Below are 19390 nucleotides of genomic sequence, written 5' to 3' on the forward strand. Positions count from 1 at the left end.
TTCTGTTATTTGCACTTTACCAGTTTATTTATTCATGTGTGTATATATTTATATCATGGTATATAGATACATTTATCTGTTTTGTAGTAAATGCCGACTATTTACTGTGTGCTTAAGCAAAGCAAGAATTTCATTGCCTATACAGGGACACATGACAATAAACTCACTTGAACTTGAACAATGGATTTTATACCAACCTGATTTTATACATTTTGACGTTCCTAATAACCTACTCGGGTTTTTTTTGTGCTAAATCTAGGGATTTCCCCTCATCCTCTGGTTTTACTGCATCTGAAAATGTGTTGTCGTCTCTCTCGCCATCCTTTGCCACAGAGGAGGCGGGAAATAACGGCGACCGAAACGGCAGTTGGTCCCGCCGCGCTCGCGGCCGCAGGTCTCGTTCGGAGCCGCACCTGTGGGCGGGGTCACTCCGTGCGCGATGGCGTCACGCAGGTAGTAGTGGTCGTGGTGGTGGTGACGGCGGCGGCGGTGGGAGCGCGAGCGCAGGTGACAGGTTGCCGTTGGCGGCGGGAGCGCGAGCGCGAGCGCAGGTGACAGGTTGTCGTTGGCGGCGGGGAGGCGATATGGAGCAGGCCTCGGGCCTCAGGGCAGTGAGAGGGGGCGGGCTGCCCGTCACTTCACACTCCGTGTCGCCGTCCTTGCCATGAGGAAGCGGCACCAGGTGAGTGGGTGCAGTGGCCAGGGATGCTCGGCGAGAGGAGGATAACAGGGGGGCGGGGGTGAAGGAGGAGAGAATGGAGGAGGGAAGAAGAGAATTGGGAAAGAAGGGGTGGGGGAATAGAATGAAGCGGAGGAGGGGGGGGGGGGGTAATGGGGATGGAGGGAGGTTTTGGAGGGGCTCAACGGGGATGGAGGGGGTAATGCGGAGGAAGGGAGACTAGGAAGGGTTAACATTTTGTCATTCCCAGCTTTCTTTAGCGAAATCTGATCAGTCCCATTCTCCTCCTGTTACTCTGCAAGTTAATTTCTCTTAAATAATGGGTCTTGCTGTAAAATGTCAATTTTCTCCACAGGTGCTGCCTGATCTGAGTTCCTTGCTTTTTTTTCAGATTCAGGTTCAGATTCAAACTTTATTATCATTGTACAGTGTACAGTACAGAGACAACGAAATGCAGTCATTTCGTCAATGCAGTCAATATATATATATATATATGGCTCCTGATTTCAGCATGTGCAGTCTCTTGCACTTCTGGCTTATTTCTCACGTCTGTCCAAAATTTCCTTGGTAGGTCCTGGCCTTGAAGAAAATACCCAGGAGTGGTACTTAAGAAAGCTTTAGAGAGACATAAGAGACTGCAGATGCTGGAATCTTGAGCAAAACTCAAAGTGCTGGAGAAACTCAATGGGGCAGACAGCATCTGTGGATAGAATGGACAGGTGGTGTTTCGGGCCAAATGTTTTGGTTGTCTTTTGAACACTTGGTTTCAGTATTGAAGTGGGGTGGGGGGGAGTTGGTTGGTGAGGGTGGAGGTGACCATGCAATTTGATGTTTCTGGCACTTGGCGGAAGCAAGATTAGGTCCTAACATAATATAATTGGCAGCTCTGACCCATGTGGAGCAAGTCTCTAAACCGTCAACTGATAAATGAATAAATCATAATGGCACCAAGAAGCTGAGGCAATAAACTTCTCCCCTTAATGGACGATATGGTACTGCAATGTTTGGTACTTCTGTCTCACAGCTCCAAGCATCTTGGTTAATTTAAAATTGTGGGTTCTCTGTGTATACTTTGTGTATTTTCCCTGTGACTACATAGGTTTCAGCTGGGTGCTCTGGTTTCCGCCCATGTCCCAAAGGTATGCTTGTCGGTTAATTGTCTACTTTAAATTTGCCTTTAATAGTAAAAGGAAGGAAGGAAGGGCACTTGATCAGAGAGAATGTTGGATGGGATAGCCTTACTGGGTGAGCCTCCAGCAGCTGAATGGCCTCCTGTGTATTAATGTAGTGAAAGTTCTCCCTTCCTTGGCTGAAGGTAGTTGAGATGGTAGGGGTGGCTATAGTTCTGTACTAGGTCTTTTGCAATATATTGTTGTTTATGTTCTGGTCTGTCAAAAATATTAAAATGACTTTGATAAGCACCATAATTTAATCTAACTTTACAACTATCTCTTTTGACCATCGTGCTCCCTAACTTACCTGTTCAATTATGGGGAAATTGTTTTTCGAAACTTAATTCAAGACTGGCCTGTTTCATGATCAACCCCACACCTTAAGCAAATCCAGTCAAATGTGGTTAATGAGTCAGGGAACCTGATATATATCTATAAATATATATTTTAAATAAACCTCAGGCAGTTTATGAACAGTGGTTACGCCCTGTGTTTACATTGTTGCTTAAATTTCTCGTTGTCATCATGATTTGTTCATTTTTAAGGATATGAACTTATTCACAAGTTATAGGAGTAGAATTAGGTCATTCAGATCATCTAGTCTACTCCACCATTCAATCATGGCTGATCTTTGCCTCCTAATCCAAATTTCCTGCCTTCTCCCCATAACTTTTGACACCGGTTCTAATCAAGAATTTGTGTATCTCTGCCTTAAAAATATTTCCACTGACTTGGCCTCCACAGCCTCTGTGGCAATAAGTTCCATTGATTAACTACCCTCTGACTAAAGAAGTCAATTATAAAGGATGAGGTTGCCTCACCTTTCTAAAAGAGCACCCTTTAATTCTGAGTCTATGACCTCTGGTCTTAGACTCTCCCACCAGTGGAAACATCCATTCAATATCCACTCTATCTACAGAGCCCTCCATAATGTTTGGGACAGAGACCCATCATTTAATTATTTGCCTCTGTACTCCACAATTTGAGATTTGTAGTAAAATAGTACAGATTGTCGGATTATTAAAGGGTATTTTTATACATTTTGGTTTCACCATGTAGAAATTACAGCTGTATTTATGCATAGTGTCCCCCCCCCCTCATTTCAGGGCATCGTAATGTTTGGGACACATGGCTTCACAGGCGTTTGTAATTGCCTCGTTAATGGAGGTACAAGAGAGCTCTCGGCACCTAGTCTTTGTCCAGTCTTTCCATCAGCTTTGAAAACTTTTATTGCTGTTTATCAACACGAGGAGCAAAGTTGTGCCAATGAAAGTCAAATAAGCCATTATGAGACTGAGAAACAAGAATAAAGCTGTTACAGACATCAGCCACACCTTAGGCTTACCAGCATCAACTGGTTGGAACATTAAGAAGAAAGAGAGCACTGGTGAGCTTACTGATCGCAAAGGGACTGGCAGGCCAAGGAAGACTTCCACAGCTGGTGACAGAAGAATTCTCTCTATAATAAAGAAAACCGAACACCTGTTCGACAGATCAGAAACACTCTTCAGGAGTCAGGTGTGAATGTGTCAATGACCACTGTCCGCAGAAGACTTCATGAACAGAAATTCAGAGGCTACACTGCAAGATGCAAACCACCGGTTAGCCACATAAATAGGATGGCCGGGTTACAGTTTGCCAAGACGTACTTAAAAGAGCAGCCACAGTTCTGGAAAAAGGTCTTGTGGACAGATGAGATGAAGATTAACTAATATTAGAGTGATGGCAAGAGCAAAGTATGAAGGAGAGAAAGAACTGCCCAAGATCAAAAGCATACCACCTCATCTGTGAAACACGGTGGTGTGGGTGTTATGGCCTGGGCATGTAAGGCTCCTGAAGGTACTGGCTGACTTATCGTCATTGATGATACAACAAGGTAGTAACATAATGAATTCTGAAGTGTATAAACACATCCTATCAAGTTCAAACAAATGCCTCAATCATTGGCAGGCGGTTCATTCTACAGCAAGACAATGATCCCAAACATACTGTTGAAGCAACAAAGGAGTTTTTCAAAGCTAAAAAATGGTCAATTCTTGAGTGGCCAAGTTAATCACCCGATCTGAACCCAATTGAGCATGCCTTTTATATGCTGAAGGGAAAACTGTAGGGAACTGTCCCCCAAAATAAGCATAAGCTAAAGATAGCTGCAATACAGGCCTGGCAGACCATCACCAGAGAAGACGCCCAACAACTGGTGATGTCCATGAATCGCAGACTTCAAGCAGTCATTGCATGCAAAGGATATGCAACAAAATACTAAACATGACTACTTTCATTTACATGACATTGTTTTGCCCCAAACATTTTGGTGACCTGAAATGGGGGGGGACTATGTACAAACACTGCTGTAATTTCTGCATGGTGAATCCAAATTGTATAAAAATGGCCTTTATTAAAATCTGACAATGTGTACCTTAACCACATGTGATTTTTTTTCTGTTACAAATCTCAAATTGTGGAGTACAGAGGCAAATAAATAAATGATGGGTCTTTGTCCCAAACATCATAATGTTTGGCGCTGTATGCCTTTCATTATTCTGTAAGTTTCAATGTGGTTCGCCCTTCAACCTTCTAAACTCCAGTGAGTACAGGCGCAGTGCTGTGAAATGCTCATCATATGCTCATTCCTGGCATCATTCTTGTAAACCTCGACCCTCTCCAGAACAAGCACATCCTTCCTCAGATATAGTACCCAAAATTGCACTTATTACTCCAAATGTGACCTGACCGGCACCTTATGGAGGCTCAGCATTACATCTCTGTTTTTGTATTCCAGTCCTCTCGATATCCTTTTGAATTTGCCTTCCACGCTACCGATCCGACTTGCAATTACCTTTTTGGGAGTCTTGTACCAGCACTCCCAAGTCCCTTTCCACCTCCGATTTCTGGATTCGCTGTCCATTTAAAAAATAATCTCTGCCTTTATTCTTATTACCAAAATGCATGACTTTGCACTTTACGATACTGAATTGCATCTGCCAATTCTCTGCCCACTCCAAACCTGTCCAGTCCTTCTGCAGATTCCTTGCTTCCTGTACACTGCCTGCCCCTCCACTTATCTTAGCATCATCTGCAAACTTGGCTACAAAGCCTTCAATCCCCTTATGTATATCATTAATATACAACGTGAAGAGAAGCAGGCCCCGCATCGACTCTGACGGAACTCCGCTAGTCACTGGCAGCCAACTTGGAAAAAGTGCCTTTTATTGCAACTGTTTGCCTTCTGCCATCCAGCCAACCCGCTATACATGCTAGTACCTTCCCTTTAATACCATGGGCACTCATCTTCCCTTTAATACCATGGGCTCTCATCTTCCCTAGCAGCCTGATCTGTGGCACTTTATCGAAGGTCTTTGGCAAATCTAGGTAAACAACATCTACAGCCTCCCCTATGTCTGTCCTGCTATTAACTTCCTCAAAGAACTCCAGCAGATTCACTGGGCAAGATCTTCCCTTCACAAAACCATGCTGAATTCAGCCTATTTTATCGTGAACTTCTGTGTACTGCGTAACCTCATCTTTTATAATTGACTCTAAAATCTTACCAACTGCTGACAGGCTGACCGGCCTATAGTTTCTGCTCTTCTGCTTTGCTCCCTTCAGCGGGGTGATATTCATAATTTTCCAATCTTCAGGAACCACTCCTAACTAGTGATTCTTGAAATTACAATTAATGCCACCACAATTTCTGAGGTCACCTCCTTCAGAACCCTGGAATGCAGTCCATCAGTACAGTGCGGTCATAATTATACTTTATTAGCCAAGTATGTTTTGCAACATACGAGGAAATGACTTGTAATACAGTCATACCAATACAAAGCAACAAAACACACAAAATACATTTTAACATAAACATCCACAACAGTGACTCCTCCACATTCCTCACTGTGATGGAAAGTGAAAAAAAAGTTAAATCTCTTCCCTTCTTTGTTCTACCGTGGTCGAGGGGCTCGAGCCTTCCGTTGATGGGACGATTTTGGCTCCCGTAGCTGGCGGTCGAGCCCTCCGCATCGGGGCGATCAAGCTCCCGCAAGGGGGGGGGGATCTCAGCTTCCCACGACGGGCGATCGGACCCCGGGTCGGGGCTAGTTGAACCTCTTGCAATTTTGGAGCTTACCAACATCAGTCTCTACCCGAGACTGCGAGCACTCGATGTTGAAATGCGCAAGCCGCAGTTGGAGCGTTGATCCCAGGCAAGGGATCGCAGGCTCTGATGGTAAGTCTACAGCCCCGCAGAGGGGCTGAAAGCCAGTCACGAGCAAGGCCTCCAGCTCCATGATGTTAGGCTGGAGATCGACCGTCTCCATCTCCGACAAGGTAAGAGATTTTTAAAATGTTTCCCCCAACCCCACCCCCCACCTCCCACATAAAACAAACCAGAGAACATTAACACAAACTTTTAAAACACTAAAAATAACAAAAAAGACAGACAGACGGTTGGTGAGGCTGACGGCGCCACCCAGAACAGGTGGCTTATCCACCCTCATAGCTTTCCGTTTTCCTAGCACCTTCCCCTTAGTAATCGCCAATCCACTAACTTCCACCCGCTGAATCTCTAGGATTGCAGGGACACTGCTGGTGTCTTCCACTGTGAAGACTGTTAGGTACACAAAAAAGCTGTAGAAACTCAGTGGGTGCAGCAGCATCTATGGAGCGAAGTAAATAGGCAACGTTTCGGGCCGAAACCCTTCTTCAGACTGATAGGGGGTGGCGGGGAGAAGGAAGGAAAAAGGAGGAGGAGCCCGAGGGCTGGGGCATGGGAGGAGACAGCCCGAGGGCCAAGGAAGGGAAGGAGACAGCAAGGGCTAACAAAACTGGGAGAATTCAATGTTCAAGCCCGCAGGCTGCAGACTCCCCAAGCGGAATATAAGGTGCTGTTCCTCCAATTTCCGGTGTTGCTCGCTCTGGCCAAGGAGGAGACCCAGGACAGAGAGGTCGGATTCGGAGTGGGAGGGGGAGTTCAAGTGCTGAGCCACCGGAAGGTCAGGTAGGTTCTTGCGGACCGAGCGGAGGTGTTCGGCAAAACAATCGCCCAACCTCCGCTTGGTCTCACCGATGTAGATCAGCTGACATCTAGAGCAGCGGATGCAGTAGATGAGGTTGGAGGAGATACAGGTGAACTTCTGTCGCACCTGGAACGACTGCTTGGGTCCTTGAATGGAGTCGAGGGGGGAGGTAAAGGGACAGGTGTTGCATTTCTTGCGGTTGCAACGGAAAGTGCCCGGGGAGGGGGTGTTACGGGAGGGAAGGGAAGAATTGACAAGGGAGTTGCGGAGGGAGCGGTCTTTGCGGAAGGCAGACATGGGGGGAGATGGGAAGATGTGGCGAGTGGTGGGGTCACGTTGGAGGTGGCGAAAATGACGGAGGATTATTTGTTGTATGTGACGGCTGGTGAGGTGAAAGGTGAGGACTAGGGGGACTCTGCCCTTGTTGCGAGTGCAGGGATGGGGAGAGAGAGCATGTTGCGGGGTATGGAAGAGACCCTGGTGCGAGCCTCATCTATGGTGGAGGAGGGGAACCCCCGTTCCCTGAAGAATGAGCACATTTCAGATGCCCTGGTGTGGAACGCCTCATCCTGGGAGCAGATGCGGCGTAGGCGGAGGAATTGGGAGTAGGGGATGGAGTCCTTACAAGAAGCAGGGTGGGAAGAAGTGTATTTCTTGTAAAATGTAAAATGTTGTTCAATTCCTCTGCCATTTCTTGATTCCCGTTATAACTTCTCCTGCATCATTCTCCAGCGGCCCAACGTCCATTCGTGCCTCTTTTATACTCTTTATATATCCATAGAAACTCTTGCTATCCTCTTTTATATTATTGGCTAGCTTACATTCGTACTTCATCTTTTCTCACCGTATTGTCCTTTTAGTTAAGCCAAGTATGTGACTTTTCTCCTAGTCTAATTTTAGCCCTCCCTTGCGGCCTAATAGCTTGGATTGGTGCGGCTTCTCCCGGAGTCGGGGCCTAGAGCTTCACCAGCGGGCGCAGTGCGGAATTCCATTGCGGAGCCTGGCGATCCCTTGCTGGGGGTCACCAGAAGAAGTGCTCTGATCGCTGGCCCGCGGACTACGACATCCTGAAGCCACAGTCTGCGGAGCTTCTAGCCACCGGCGCGGCGTAGACTTTCCATCGCAGAGTCTTGGATCCCTCGCAAGGGATCGTCGGAGAAGAGTTCCGACCTGCGGCCTATAACATCCTGAAGCTGCGATCTGCGAAGCTTCTAGCTGCGGGCGTGGTGTAGACTCCATCGCGGAGCCTGGGATCCCATGCCGGGGATCACCGGGGAAGAGCTCCGACCACCGGCCTGCGGCCTATAACATCGTGAAGCCCCAGTCTCCAGTAGGGAGTGGCCGATTCGGGACCTCCAAGCATGTCCGTCCGTGCTGACGTCGGAGTTTCAAGCATCCCAACGAGAGGGCCTGTACATCAGGCCTTCTGTTGCGGCGACTGCAGAGGGTTCATGTCCCCGACCACAGATGAACAAAGGAGGAGGACTGACAAAGTTATTGCCTTCCACCACAGTGAACAACGTTGATTCCACTGTGGTGGATGTTCATGTTGTATTCTATTGTGTTCTTTTGTTTGTATGGCAGCATGGCAAGTCAAATTCCAATGTACCTTAATTGGTGCATGTGGCAATAAATGTGAACTTGAACTTAGTTACCTTTTGTTGTTCCTTCAAAAACATCCCAATCCTCTGGCATCCCACTAATATTTGCAATGTTCTCTTCTGCTTTTATGTTGTCCTTAACCTCCCTTGTCAGCCACGGTCATCTTATTCTCCCCTTGAAATCTTTCTTTCTCTTGGGAATGAAATGATCCTATACCTTCCAAATTATCCTCAGAAATTCCTGCCATTGCTGCCCTACCGCCCTTCCTACTGAAGCCTCTTTTCAGTCAATCTTTGGCAACTCCTCCCTCATGCCTCGGTAGTCCCCTTTCCTCAGCTGTAATACAGACACTTACCGACACATCCAATTTCACCTTCTCCCTTTCAATGTTGTATTGTGGTCACTACCTCCTAGTGGTTCTTTTACCTCAATTTCTCTTATTAAATCTGGTTCCAGAATTGCCTTATCTCTGGTAGGCTCCACTACAAGCTGCTCTAAGAAACTCTCAGAGGCATCTATAAATTATCTCTCTTTGGGTGCAGTGCCAACCTGATTCTCCAACTCTACCTGCATATTGAAATCATCCATGACCACCATAGCATTGCCTTTCCAACACGCTGATTTTATTTTCTGATGCAACTTGTACCCTATATCCTGGCTACTGTTTGAGGGGCCTGTAACTCCCATTAGAGTCTTTTTACCCTTGCAGTTTTTCAGCTCTACCGGCAGGGACTCTACACCTCCTGATCCCATGTCACCCTTTGCTGAGGACTGAATTCCATTCCTTAACAGCAGTGCTACCCCACCCCCTCTGCCCACCTGTCTGTCCTTGCGATAGGATGTCTAGCCTTGAATATTTAGCTCCCAGTTCCGATCCTCTTGTAGCCACGTCTCCGTAATGCTTACAACATCATACCTACAAATTTCGAACTGTGCTACAAGCTCAACCACTTTGTTCCTTATGCTACGTGCATTCAAATATAATACCTTCAATTCGGTGTTGACCACCCCTCCTCTCATAACCATCCTGATTTTACCTATTGGTTGGTCCTCATTGTTGGTGAGGCCAGCATTTAGTGGCCATCTCTAATCCCCCTTATGAGACCCTGTCTGAACCACTGCAGTTCTACTGGTTAAGGCACTTTCACAGTGCTGTTGAGTTGAGAATTCCAAGATTTAGATCTGATAACAATGAAGGACTTGAAGAATACCAGGATGCCATATAACTTGAAGGGGAACCTACAGAGGGTGGTGTTTCCCACAAGACGTGTTTCTTTTTCGTGTTAGTAAAATATATGGATAGGACAGATTTGGAGGGATATGGACCAAACGTGGGCAGGTGGGACTAGTATAGCTGGGACATGTTGGTCGGTGTGGGCAAGTTGGGGTGGAAGGCCTGTTTCCACGCTGTATCACTCTGACGTGATTGCAGATGCTGGAATCTGAAGCAGAAAAAAAGTTCCCTCAACCGCTTGTTTGTTTTAGTCCCGTTCGTGTTGGTGTTTAATTGTTTTTAAAGTCTTTGACTAAATTTCATGTAGGTCTTGTATCTTTCTTTTCCACGAGCAACTGAAGTGGTAGGAATCACAGGAACTGGAGGAGATAAAACTGGTTTGGACTGGGGCACACCTGCATTGTGGTATGCATTGGAAACTGAATTGGGAACAAGTACAAGAATGATTTGTGGAGAAAACTGAGGCAATCATACTTCTGTGGAATTGTATGATCTTGGAGTCGTAGTTAAAGGGAGGGAGAATGAACCAGGATTATTTGTGACGATCAACCTGTGTTATATCAATGGGAACACAAGGTTACAGTCCACTTGTCATGTGAAAAGGTGAGCATGGAGATAACAAAATAGATTGTTGCTGGGTCTTGCAACCACTTGAAAGGCTTCAGAATCATTCTGCAGGAGGGAGGTGGATGGATGCAAGATTCGTGATCTAGGCTGCCAACCTATGAATCTGTGCATCAGAGCCTTGTTCTATCGTCAGTCCTCACAAACCTGATCCACAATTCTGGTAAATAACGAGTGAAATAAATAACTTGATACTTTCCATTGTAATGATTATGATGTAGAAAATGTGGCACCAGTTTTCTCATAAGATCAATCAATGTAGATTATCTGGGCTTTTTTTACAATGAATATTGGTTCAGAGATAGGCTTTTGCATACAAAAGTTCCAGGAACTTAAACTGACATCGAGTTCAACACTCTGGCACACTACTCTGCTAACTGAAGTGATCTCTTGATCTTTGATCCAATACCTTGTTTATTCTCCAAACGGACATAAAATATTCCATGGCAAAATGTCAAAAAGAATCAGTGTTGCACCTGGTATCCTAGCCAATATTCATTCCTCTCAAAACAGATTATCTGACTCTCCTTATAGTGCTATACTTCATCTGGTTGTGTTCCAATATTATAGTTGTGGAATACTTGTGTATTGAGCAAAAAAAAAATGTGGTGGAACTTGGTGGGTCAGCTAGCATCTGTGGAGGGAATCGATAGAAGATGTTTTGGGCTGGGAACCTTTTATTGCTTTAATTTCCTTCATTTTAAGAATATGCACCTAAACATTACTTTTTTATTCCAGGTTACGTGAAGGCAAACAGAAAATTTGTTGCACAGTGACGAAAGGTCCCCAATTCAATATGCCTCAAAATGCAAATGATAGGCAGGCTAGATCCAGTTAAAGTTGTTTATATATCCCAAAGCGTACTTGCTAATTGAGAAGGTTAAATGCAAGTTTGTAAACATGGTTCTACGTGAATCTCCATTCCCGAATGCCTGTGTTCATGGACTGCATTCTGTGGCTTGGGCCTTGATCTTTCCCTGTTTCTGGTCCCTGGATCATATGATTGCAATCTGTGTGCCAACTACTCACGAGACACGTCAAAAGCAAGAGCAGGAATGCTACCTCTATCCCATGAAGGTTTTTTTTGGTGTTCTTCTCTGTCTGACTCTCTTAGTAATCTGCATGCCATTGGCACTGCTTGGGTTTATTGTCTGGGCTCCTTTGCAGGCAGTAAGAAGGCCTTTCAGTTATTCAGTTATTGAAGATCCAATGGGAGATGCTCGGAAGCAATGGACGGGATATGGAGAAGGAATGGGATTTGGTTTTCTTGAAGCAAACTTATGCTTTCTGCCGAACTGCCTGGCCCGATTTAACAATCTGGCTAGGACCCAAAGGAGGGCTGCTCAGATTGCCACCCACATCTGCGCTTCTGTTGATCGGCCAAGGATTACAGTGTGTGTGGACTCTCCAACAAGCATGTCCATCAGCTCGCAGAGCAGAAGGAGCTCATTGGCACCAGTCAAGGTAGCGTTCAACTCTCTCAGCGTGAATGGGGCACAGGCGCCTGGGGGGTTGCTTCCAGTCATGAACAGCCTCCACTATATCGACAGCTCTGAGGAGAGCAGTGAAGTTGAGAACTTTCCTGCAAATATAAGTGCAGGTCAAACCGGCGAGCATCCTTCAGAACCTGCAGCAGTGGGAGACCGTCAGCCAGCAGAAATCACGGAAGTGGTGTCAAATGAGCAGCACAGCAAATGCCCTGCTCCATCTCCTACCCTGGGAAAATGCCACAGCAGACCTCGGGGAAAACAAAATAGGAAAGAAGACCTGGTTGCAGAAATCTCTCCGATCTTCCCTGCTGACATGGCCTTCGTCTGCCTCCTGGAGGTGTTTGAGAAGCGGGCAGCGGCCAAGCTGAAGCAGCTCCTTCAGCCGGCCTTCGGGCACGTTCTCTACGATGTCGGTGTCTACGGCTTCCATAGCTGCTGCGAGTTTAAATTCCTCAACAGTGGGATCTTCTTTGCTAGCCGCTACCCCATCCTCGACGCTGAGTATTACTGCTTTCCCAGGGCCCGGGGAGAAGATGCCCTGGCTGCAAAAGGTCTCCTGTGCGTTAAGGTAAAGAAGTATTAATTGGTCCTGTGCGTGTTAGCTTCAATGTTTAGTTTAGAGATACAGTGCGGAAACAGGCCCTTTGGCTCACAGAGTCCTCGTCGACAAGGGATCCTTGTACATTAGTACTATCCCACACACTCCGGGGCAATTTGAAATTTTTACCGAAGCCAAATTAACCATCTTTGGAGTGTGACAGGAAACTGGAGCACCCAGGGGAAACCCACACTGTCACAGGGAGAATGTACAAACTCCGTACAGACAGCACCCATAGTCAGGATCGAACCTGGGTCTCTGGCGCTGTAAGGCAACTCTACCACTGTGCCGCCTTAAGCATCTGTGTGGTTGTCATAGGTCTGCCTTGGCTCAGTGAAGACTCTTCACTGATGGTTCAGCAGGGTTTGGAAAAACATTTATCTTCAGTAGACTTGACTACTGTACTGCTGTCTTCACAGGCCTCCCTAAAAATCAATTAGACAGCTGCAGCTGATTCAGAATGCTGCTGCGCGAGTCCTCTCTAAGACCAAGAAAGTGGATCATATCACTCCAGTTTTGAGTGGTTCTTCCAGTCTGTCAAAGAATTGATTTCAAAATATTACTGTTGGTTTATAAAGTACTGAATGGTCTAGGGCCAAAATACATTTCCGATCTTCTGCTACATTATGAACCATCCAGACCTCTGAGGTCGTCTGGGACATGTCTGCATTCTGTCCCCAGAGTCTGAACTAAACATGGAGAAGCAGCGTTTAGTTTTTATGCACCACATATATGGAACAAACTTCCAGAAAAATGCAGGTCTGCTCCACCTCTCAGTTCTTTTAAATCGGGGCTGAAGACTTTCCTGTTTGACGCTGCTTTTAATTAAATTAAATAATTATTCATTTCTTACACTGCACTTTAACTTTTATTCTTATATTTTATACTTGACGTATTCTATTTTAGCTTGTTTTATTTTCTATTCTTTTTAATGACTGCTTTTAATTTCTTTTGGCTGCTTTTTAATGCTTTGTGTAAAGCACTTTGAATTGCCTTGTTGCTGAAATGTGCTATATAAATAAACTTGCTTGCTTCTAAATTAGAACGATGTTGGTTTACTTCTCAACATCTATGACCTACTATGGACTTTGGTTTTGTTGCACTATGTACTTTGGTTTTGCACTGTTATGGTCTGGTTATTGAATATTACTGATTTGTTGCATTATTGATGATTGTATATTTGTGCTACTGCATTAATATTCCTGTAAAGCTGCAGTAAGTAATCATTTCATTTTCTTTTGTCGGTATACTTTACAATTAAACTACTTGAATAGCGCACAAAATAGTTTTTTTTCACTCTATCTCAGAATAGGTGACAATAACAAACCCAAGTAATATTACAGGTACTTACCCGGTCCTGGTTAGCAATTGGCTTTCTCGTGTACCACGCTCCACTTTTTGAATCCTGAAGTGAACCTCTTGGACTCTGCCTCTGGGTTCAGCGATGGTATGTTACACTATCGACATTTCAATACAATGCACCTACCCTTCTCATTCCCTGCCCACCCTCAATCCCACCCAACTTCATTTAACCAATCCCCCCACTCTGTATGGAGTCTTGTTCACAACTTGCTCCTAGTGCACTCTTTCTGATCTCTATTCTAATTCTTTTTAAACCTTCTTACTGTTTCCATTTTCTAAACTTGTGTGACTATCAGAATAGACTTTACCTGAAAGGCCCTATATTTTTTTATTCATAACTCTTCCAAAACTTTTAGTTGGAGGTAATTAAAAAGAAAAAAATCTTTCAGATGTGATTAATTAAAATCTTTCTCTCAGATCCAAGTTGGATTGACCCAAAATGACCTTCGGATTGTGGGATATGTCAGCTGCACTCACCTACATGCCACAGCAGGTAACGTGTATAGAGTCGGGAATAGTGTACATGAATAATTGATGATCTATGGTGCGCCTATTTCTGTGCTATCTAACTCTATAGCCAGAAAATAATTCATAATCTAGTGGGATGTGATGCATTCATGGTGGGTTTAGAGGACATAAGATGTGAGGATGCTCATGTAGAGCTCAACAGTAGCATTTGGCACTAAACTATGTAATGTTAAGTAATCAAGTACATTGTTTATTACTTTGAGGGTGGGGAAACTATATCATCTCACTCAGCTTCCAAGGTAAACCCTGTCCACAAAAGGCATAACATCTTATCCAGCTTGTTATGATTGCGCAGTCAGTCTTTTCCCAATCAAAAATGTTATGGACTGTGCAATCAAATTCACTGATGCCTTGTTTGGGTTTTGCTAGGACCACTTGGGACCAGACCTCTTTATAGCTTTGGACCAAACAGCTGAACTCCAGACGTGAAGTGACATAAAATAAGTTTTTGAATGAGCGTGGCACCAAGGCCCCCTGATAAAATTGAATGAATTAATAAGTTTATTGGCCAAGTATGTACACATACAAGGAATTTGCCTTGGTGCTCCGCTCGCAAGTAACAACACGACATACAGTAAACAATGAAGAATAAAACATTAAACCATTAAGAATGAAACATTATAGTTTAAACATGTGAATTAAATAACATGCCAGAGCAAAAGGAGGCTACAGACTTTTGGTTATTGAGTAGAGCTACTGCTCGTGGGAAACAACTGTTTTTATGTCTGGCTGTGGCAGCTTTGACAGTCCGGAGTCGCCTTCCAGAGGGTAGTGCGTCAGGGTTTGTGGCCAGGATGAGAGGGGTCAGAGATGATCTTACCTGCTCGCTTCCTGGCCCTTGCAGTGTACAGTTCATCAATGGGGGGAAGGTTGCAGCCAACAACCTTCTCAGCTGATCAAATGATTCGCTGCAGCCGCCGTATGTCGTGCTTGGTGGCTGAGCCAAACCAGACCATGATGGAGAAGGTGAGGACAGACTACGATGGCAGTATAGAATTGGACCATCATTGCCTGTGGCAGATTGTGCTTCCTCAGCTGCTGCATGAAGTACATCCTCTGTTTGGCTTTTCTGACTGGAGTCCATGGTGGCTCCCCATTTAAGGGAGATAATGGTTCCAAAGAACTTAAAAGACGCCACAGATGTGACTGTGGTATTGTTGATGGTGAGTGGGGGGAGGGGAGGGGGAGCTCTCCTAAAGTCTACTATCAATTCCACTGGTACACAAAAATGCTGGAGAAACTCAGCGGGTGCAGCAGCATCTATGGAGCGAAGGAAATAGGCAACGTTTCGGGCCGAAACCCTTCGTCTGAAGAAGGGTTTCGGCCCGAAACGTTGCCTATTTCCTTCGCTCCATAGATGCTGCTGCACCCGCTGAGTTTCTCCAGCATTTTTGTGTACCTTCGATTTTCCAGCATCTGCAGTTCCTTCTTAAACACTTTATCAATTCCACTGTCTTAAGAACATTGAGCTCCAGGTTGTTACAAAGGCACCAGGATGCCAGCTGTGTCACTTCCTGTCTGTAGGCAGATTCCTCCTCATCCTGGATCAGTCCAATCAGGATTGTGTCATCTGCAAACTTGAGAAGCTTGACAGAGGTGTCTGTGGAGGTGCAGTCGTTGGTGTAGAGAGAGTAAAGGAGAGGGGAGAGTACGCAGCCTTGTGGTGCTCCTATGCTGAGGGTCTGTGGGTCCGAGATGTGCTTTCCCAGCCTCACATCCTGCTTCCTGTCTGTCAGGAAGTTGGTGATCCACTGACAAAGGGGTTCAGGCACAGTCAACTGAGAGAGTTTGGAGTGTAGTAGCTCTGGCACAATGGTGTTGAATGCAGAGCTAAAATCCACAAACAAAATCCTTGCATAGGTACCCTGGCGATCCAGGTGCTGGAGGATGAAGTGCAGGCCTAGGTTGACTGCGTCATCTACTGAAGTGAAAGAGTTTCTGAGGAGATCACCCCAATGTTGGTCATATCTCCTGCAAATAGGTGGTTGTGGTTGTTGGTGATCCAATATTCTAAGCCTCGGATATCACCCCAGTGATCTTCCTTCTATCAGAGTTGGGGATGTACACTAATGATTGCACAATGGTCAATTACATTCATAACCTCTCAACAAATGGAGTAGCCCATGTCTGTATGTAGCATGACCTAGCCAACACTTGGTTGTGGGCTGATAAATGGCAGGTAACATTCATCCACAATAGTGCCACACAATTACTTTCTTCAATAAGAAAGAGTCTAACAATATATTTTAATAATTAATGGCTATCAAGAACACCCCCACCTGCATCCCATTTGTGACGGTTAATCAACAGGACTAGCCATATAAATGCACATATTCTGCAGAGATTAGCAGGTCAATGGTTGGGTGTCCTATGGCATCTCTTACCTGAAGCTTTTCTATTTTTAACATCAACTGCCTGACACACTGAATTCCTCCATCAGTCTGTTTTCTTTTGCTCAAGATTCCAGCATCTGCAGTCTCTTATCTCTCCCACATGTCAGACATGGATGTCCAATACTCCCTAGCTCCTGATTAATACTGAGAAAAGTCACAAAATACTGAAGTAACTCAGTGGGGGAGGCATGGATAGATGACTTTTCAGGCAAGGACCCTTCTGCAGTCTGACAGGCTGCTTCTTTCTCCTGTCTAATACTGCTGTAATTAGCCTTCTGCCAATTTAGCACTTTTCCCCAATTTAGGACTTTTGCCCAACGTCAAATCTTATCCTTATCGATAACTATCTGAAAACCTATAGCGTTATTGAGTCAGTACTGAAACGGGCCCTTCGGCCCACCACATCCATGTCAACCAAGATGCCCAATCTAAGCTAGTACTATTTGGCCCATATCCAAGAATGTCCTTCCTCAAATTAGGAGACCAAAACTGCACACAATACTCCAGGTGTAGTCTCAGCAGACCCCTGTACAACTGCAGAAGGACTTCCTTGCTCCTATACTCAAATTCTCTCACTATGAAGGCCAACATGCCATTTGCTTTCTTCACTGCCTGCAGTACCTGCATGCTTACTTTCCGTGACTGATGTACAAGGACACCTAGGTCTCGTTGCACCTCCCCTTTTCCTAACGACACCATTCAGATAATAATCCGCCTTCCTGTTCTTGCCACCAGTGAATAACCTCACATTTATCCACATTATACTGCATCTGCCATACATCTGCCCACTCGCCCAACCTATCCAAGTCACCCAAGTCAGCCTCACAGCATCCTCCTCGCAGCTCACACAGCCACCCAGCTTTGTATCATACGCAAACTTGGAGATGTTACATTTAATTCCTTTGTCTAAATCGTTAATATATTTTGTAAATAACTGGGGTCCCAGCACTGAGCCATGCAGTACTCCACTAGTCACTGCCTGCCATTCTGAAAAGGACCTATTAATTCCTACTGGGTACACAAAAATGCTGGAGAAACTCAGCGGGTGCAGCAGCATCTATGGAGCGAAGGAGATAGGCAACGTTTCGGGCCAAAACCCTTCTTCAGACTCTTTTGCCTTAATTCCTACTCTTTGTTTCCTGTCTACCAACCATTTCTCTATCCATGTCAAAACCCTGCCCCCAATGCCGTGTGCTCTAATTTTGCACACTAATCTCTTGTGAGGGACTGTTTGAAAGTCCACATACACCACACCCATTGGCTCTCCCTTATCCATTCTACTTGTTACATCCTCAAAAAGTTCCAGCAGATTAGTCAAGCATGATTTCCCCTTCATAAATCCATACTGACTTGACCAATCCTGTGATAGCTTTCATATCTTTAATAATCGATTCAAGCATCTTCCCCACTGCCGACGCAAGGTTAACTGGTCTATAATTCCCTGTTTTCTCTCCGCCTCCAGTAAAGGTACATTAGCTACCCTCCAGTCCACAGGAACTGATCCAGAGTCTAGAACATTGGAAAATTATCACAATGCATCCACAATTTCTAGGACCATCTCCTTGAGTACTCTGGGATGCAGACCATCAGGCCCTGGGGATTTATCTGCCTTCAGTCCCAACAGTTTACCTAACACAATTTCCTGACTAATGTGGATTTCCTTCAGCTCTTCCCTCCCACTAGAAGTCCCAGACAATATTGGCAGATCTAAAGTAACCCTCTCCAACAATTCTGTTGCTTTCACATTTTTTGATGATCTGCCTATATATCTGTTTCTCCATCTCAGTCTGGCTATTGGGGGGCCCATACTATAATTCCATCAGACTGATTGGACCTTATTGTTGAGCTCTGCCCATCTTGCCTCATTGGATGAGCCCTGCAGTATGTCTTCTCTGAGGGTAGCTGTGACGTTCTCCATCGACCACCGCTTTTACACCCTACTCTATTACATCGGAAACGTACTAAATCCTAGAATGTTGAGTTGCCAATCCTTCCTTTCAACAAAATCCCTGTAATGGCCACAATATCAATAGATCCGTGCTTTAGTTCAGGCTCTGGGTTTGTCTGTCTTATCCAAAACACTACTTGCATTGAAACATAGAAACATAGAAAATAGGTGCAGGAGTAGGCCATTCGGCCCTTCGAGCCATTCAATATGATCATGGCTGATCATCCAACTCAGTATCCCATCCCTGCCTTCTCTGCATACCCCCTATATTGAAATTATATTCTTCAGCCCATCAGTCTCACTGTGTTCATTAATCTGTTCCTGCCTGTCCTTCCTATCAGGTTCATTTGACCTAACCTCTACCTTCCCCTCAATCCCTCCACTTGCTGACTTCCTGCTTTCTTTTCCACCATCAGCTACATTAGTTTAAACCCTCCGGGGTTGTACAAGCTAATTCTCTGCAAGGTTACTGGTACCCTTCCAGTTTAAGTTAATCTACCCTGGAAGAAAGGCTGATGAGCAATGTACCTGGACACCTCCCTTCTGCACTTGCTCCTTAGCCAGACATCCAGCTGTACTATGTGCCCGTGACACTCTAAGCTCTGAGTTTAGAGTACGTGCCCAAGTGTAAAAGCAAGACTTATTAAGTCATTTAGCTATACAACATTGAAACAAGCTCTTTGGCCAAGCTTGACTATACCAACCAATTTACTTAACTGAACTGGTCCCACCTGTGCCTGGCCCATTATTT

General features: G+C 45.2%; 1 protein-coding gene across 3 annotated transcripts in view; it reads left to right on the forward strand.

Moving 5' to 3' along the window:
• The first annotated feature begins 379 nt into the window (after positions 1 to 379).
• The window catches only part of LOC116986009 (sphingomyelin phosphodiesterase 5-like), a 38537-nt gene continuing 19526 nt past the window's right edge, over positions 380 to 19390 (forward strand). Inside the window, exons 1-4 of one of the 3 annotated variants that reach the window (XM_033041199.1) lie at positions 380 to 682; positions 10004 to 10299; positions 11059 to 12378; positions 14188 to 14263. In XM_033041199.1, the coding sequence (XP_032897090.1) occupies positions 11221 to 12378; positions 14188 to 14263 (1234 nt within the window). In that variant the 5' untranslated portion in view covers positions 380 to 682; positions 10004 to 10299; positions 11059 to 11220. Of the gene's footprint in view, positions 683 to 10003; positions 10300 to 10321; positions 10484 to 11058; positions 12379 to 14187; positions 14264 to 19390 lie in introns of those variants that run through there. The other 2 variants (XM_033041193.1, XM_033041208.1) reach the window with 2 other exon arrangements.

This window comes from Amblyraja radiata, chromosome 2 (assembly GCF_010909765.2).
Source record: "Amblyraja radiata isolate CabotCenter1 chromosome 2, sAmbRad1.1.pri, whole genome shotgun sequence".
In the NCBI taxonomy this organism is placed as follows: Eukaryota; Metazoa; Chordata; class Chondrichthyes; order Rajiformes; family Rajidae; genus Amblyraja; species Amblyraja radiata.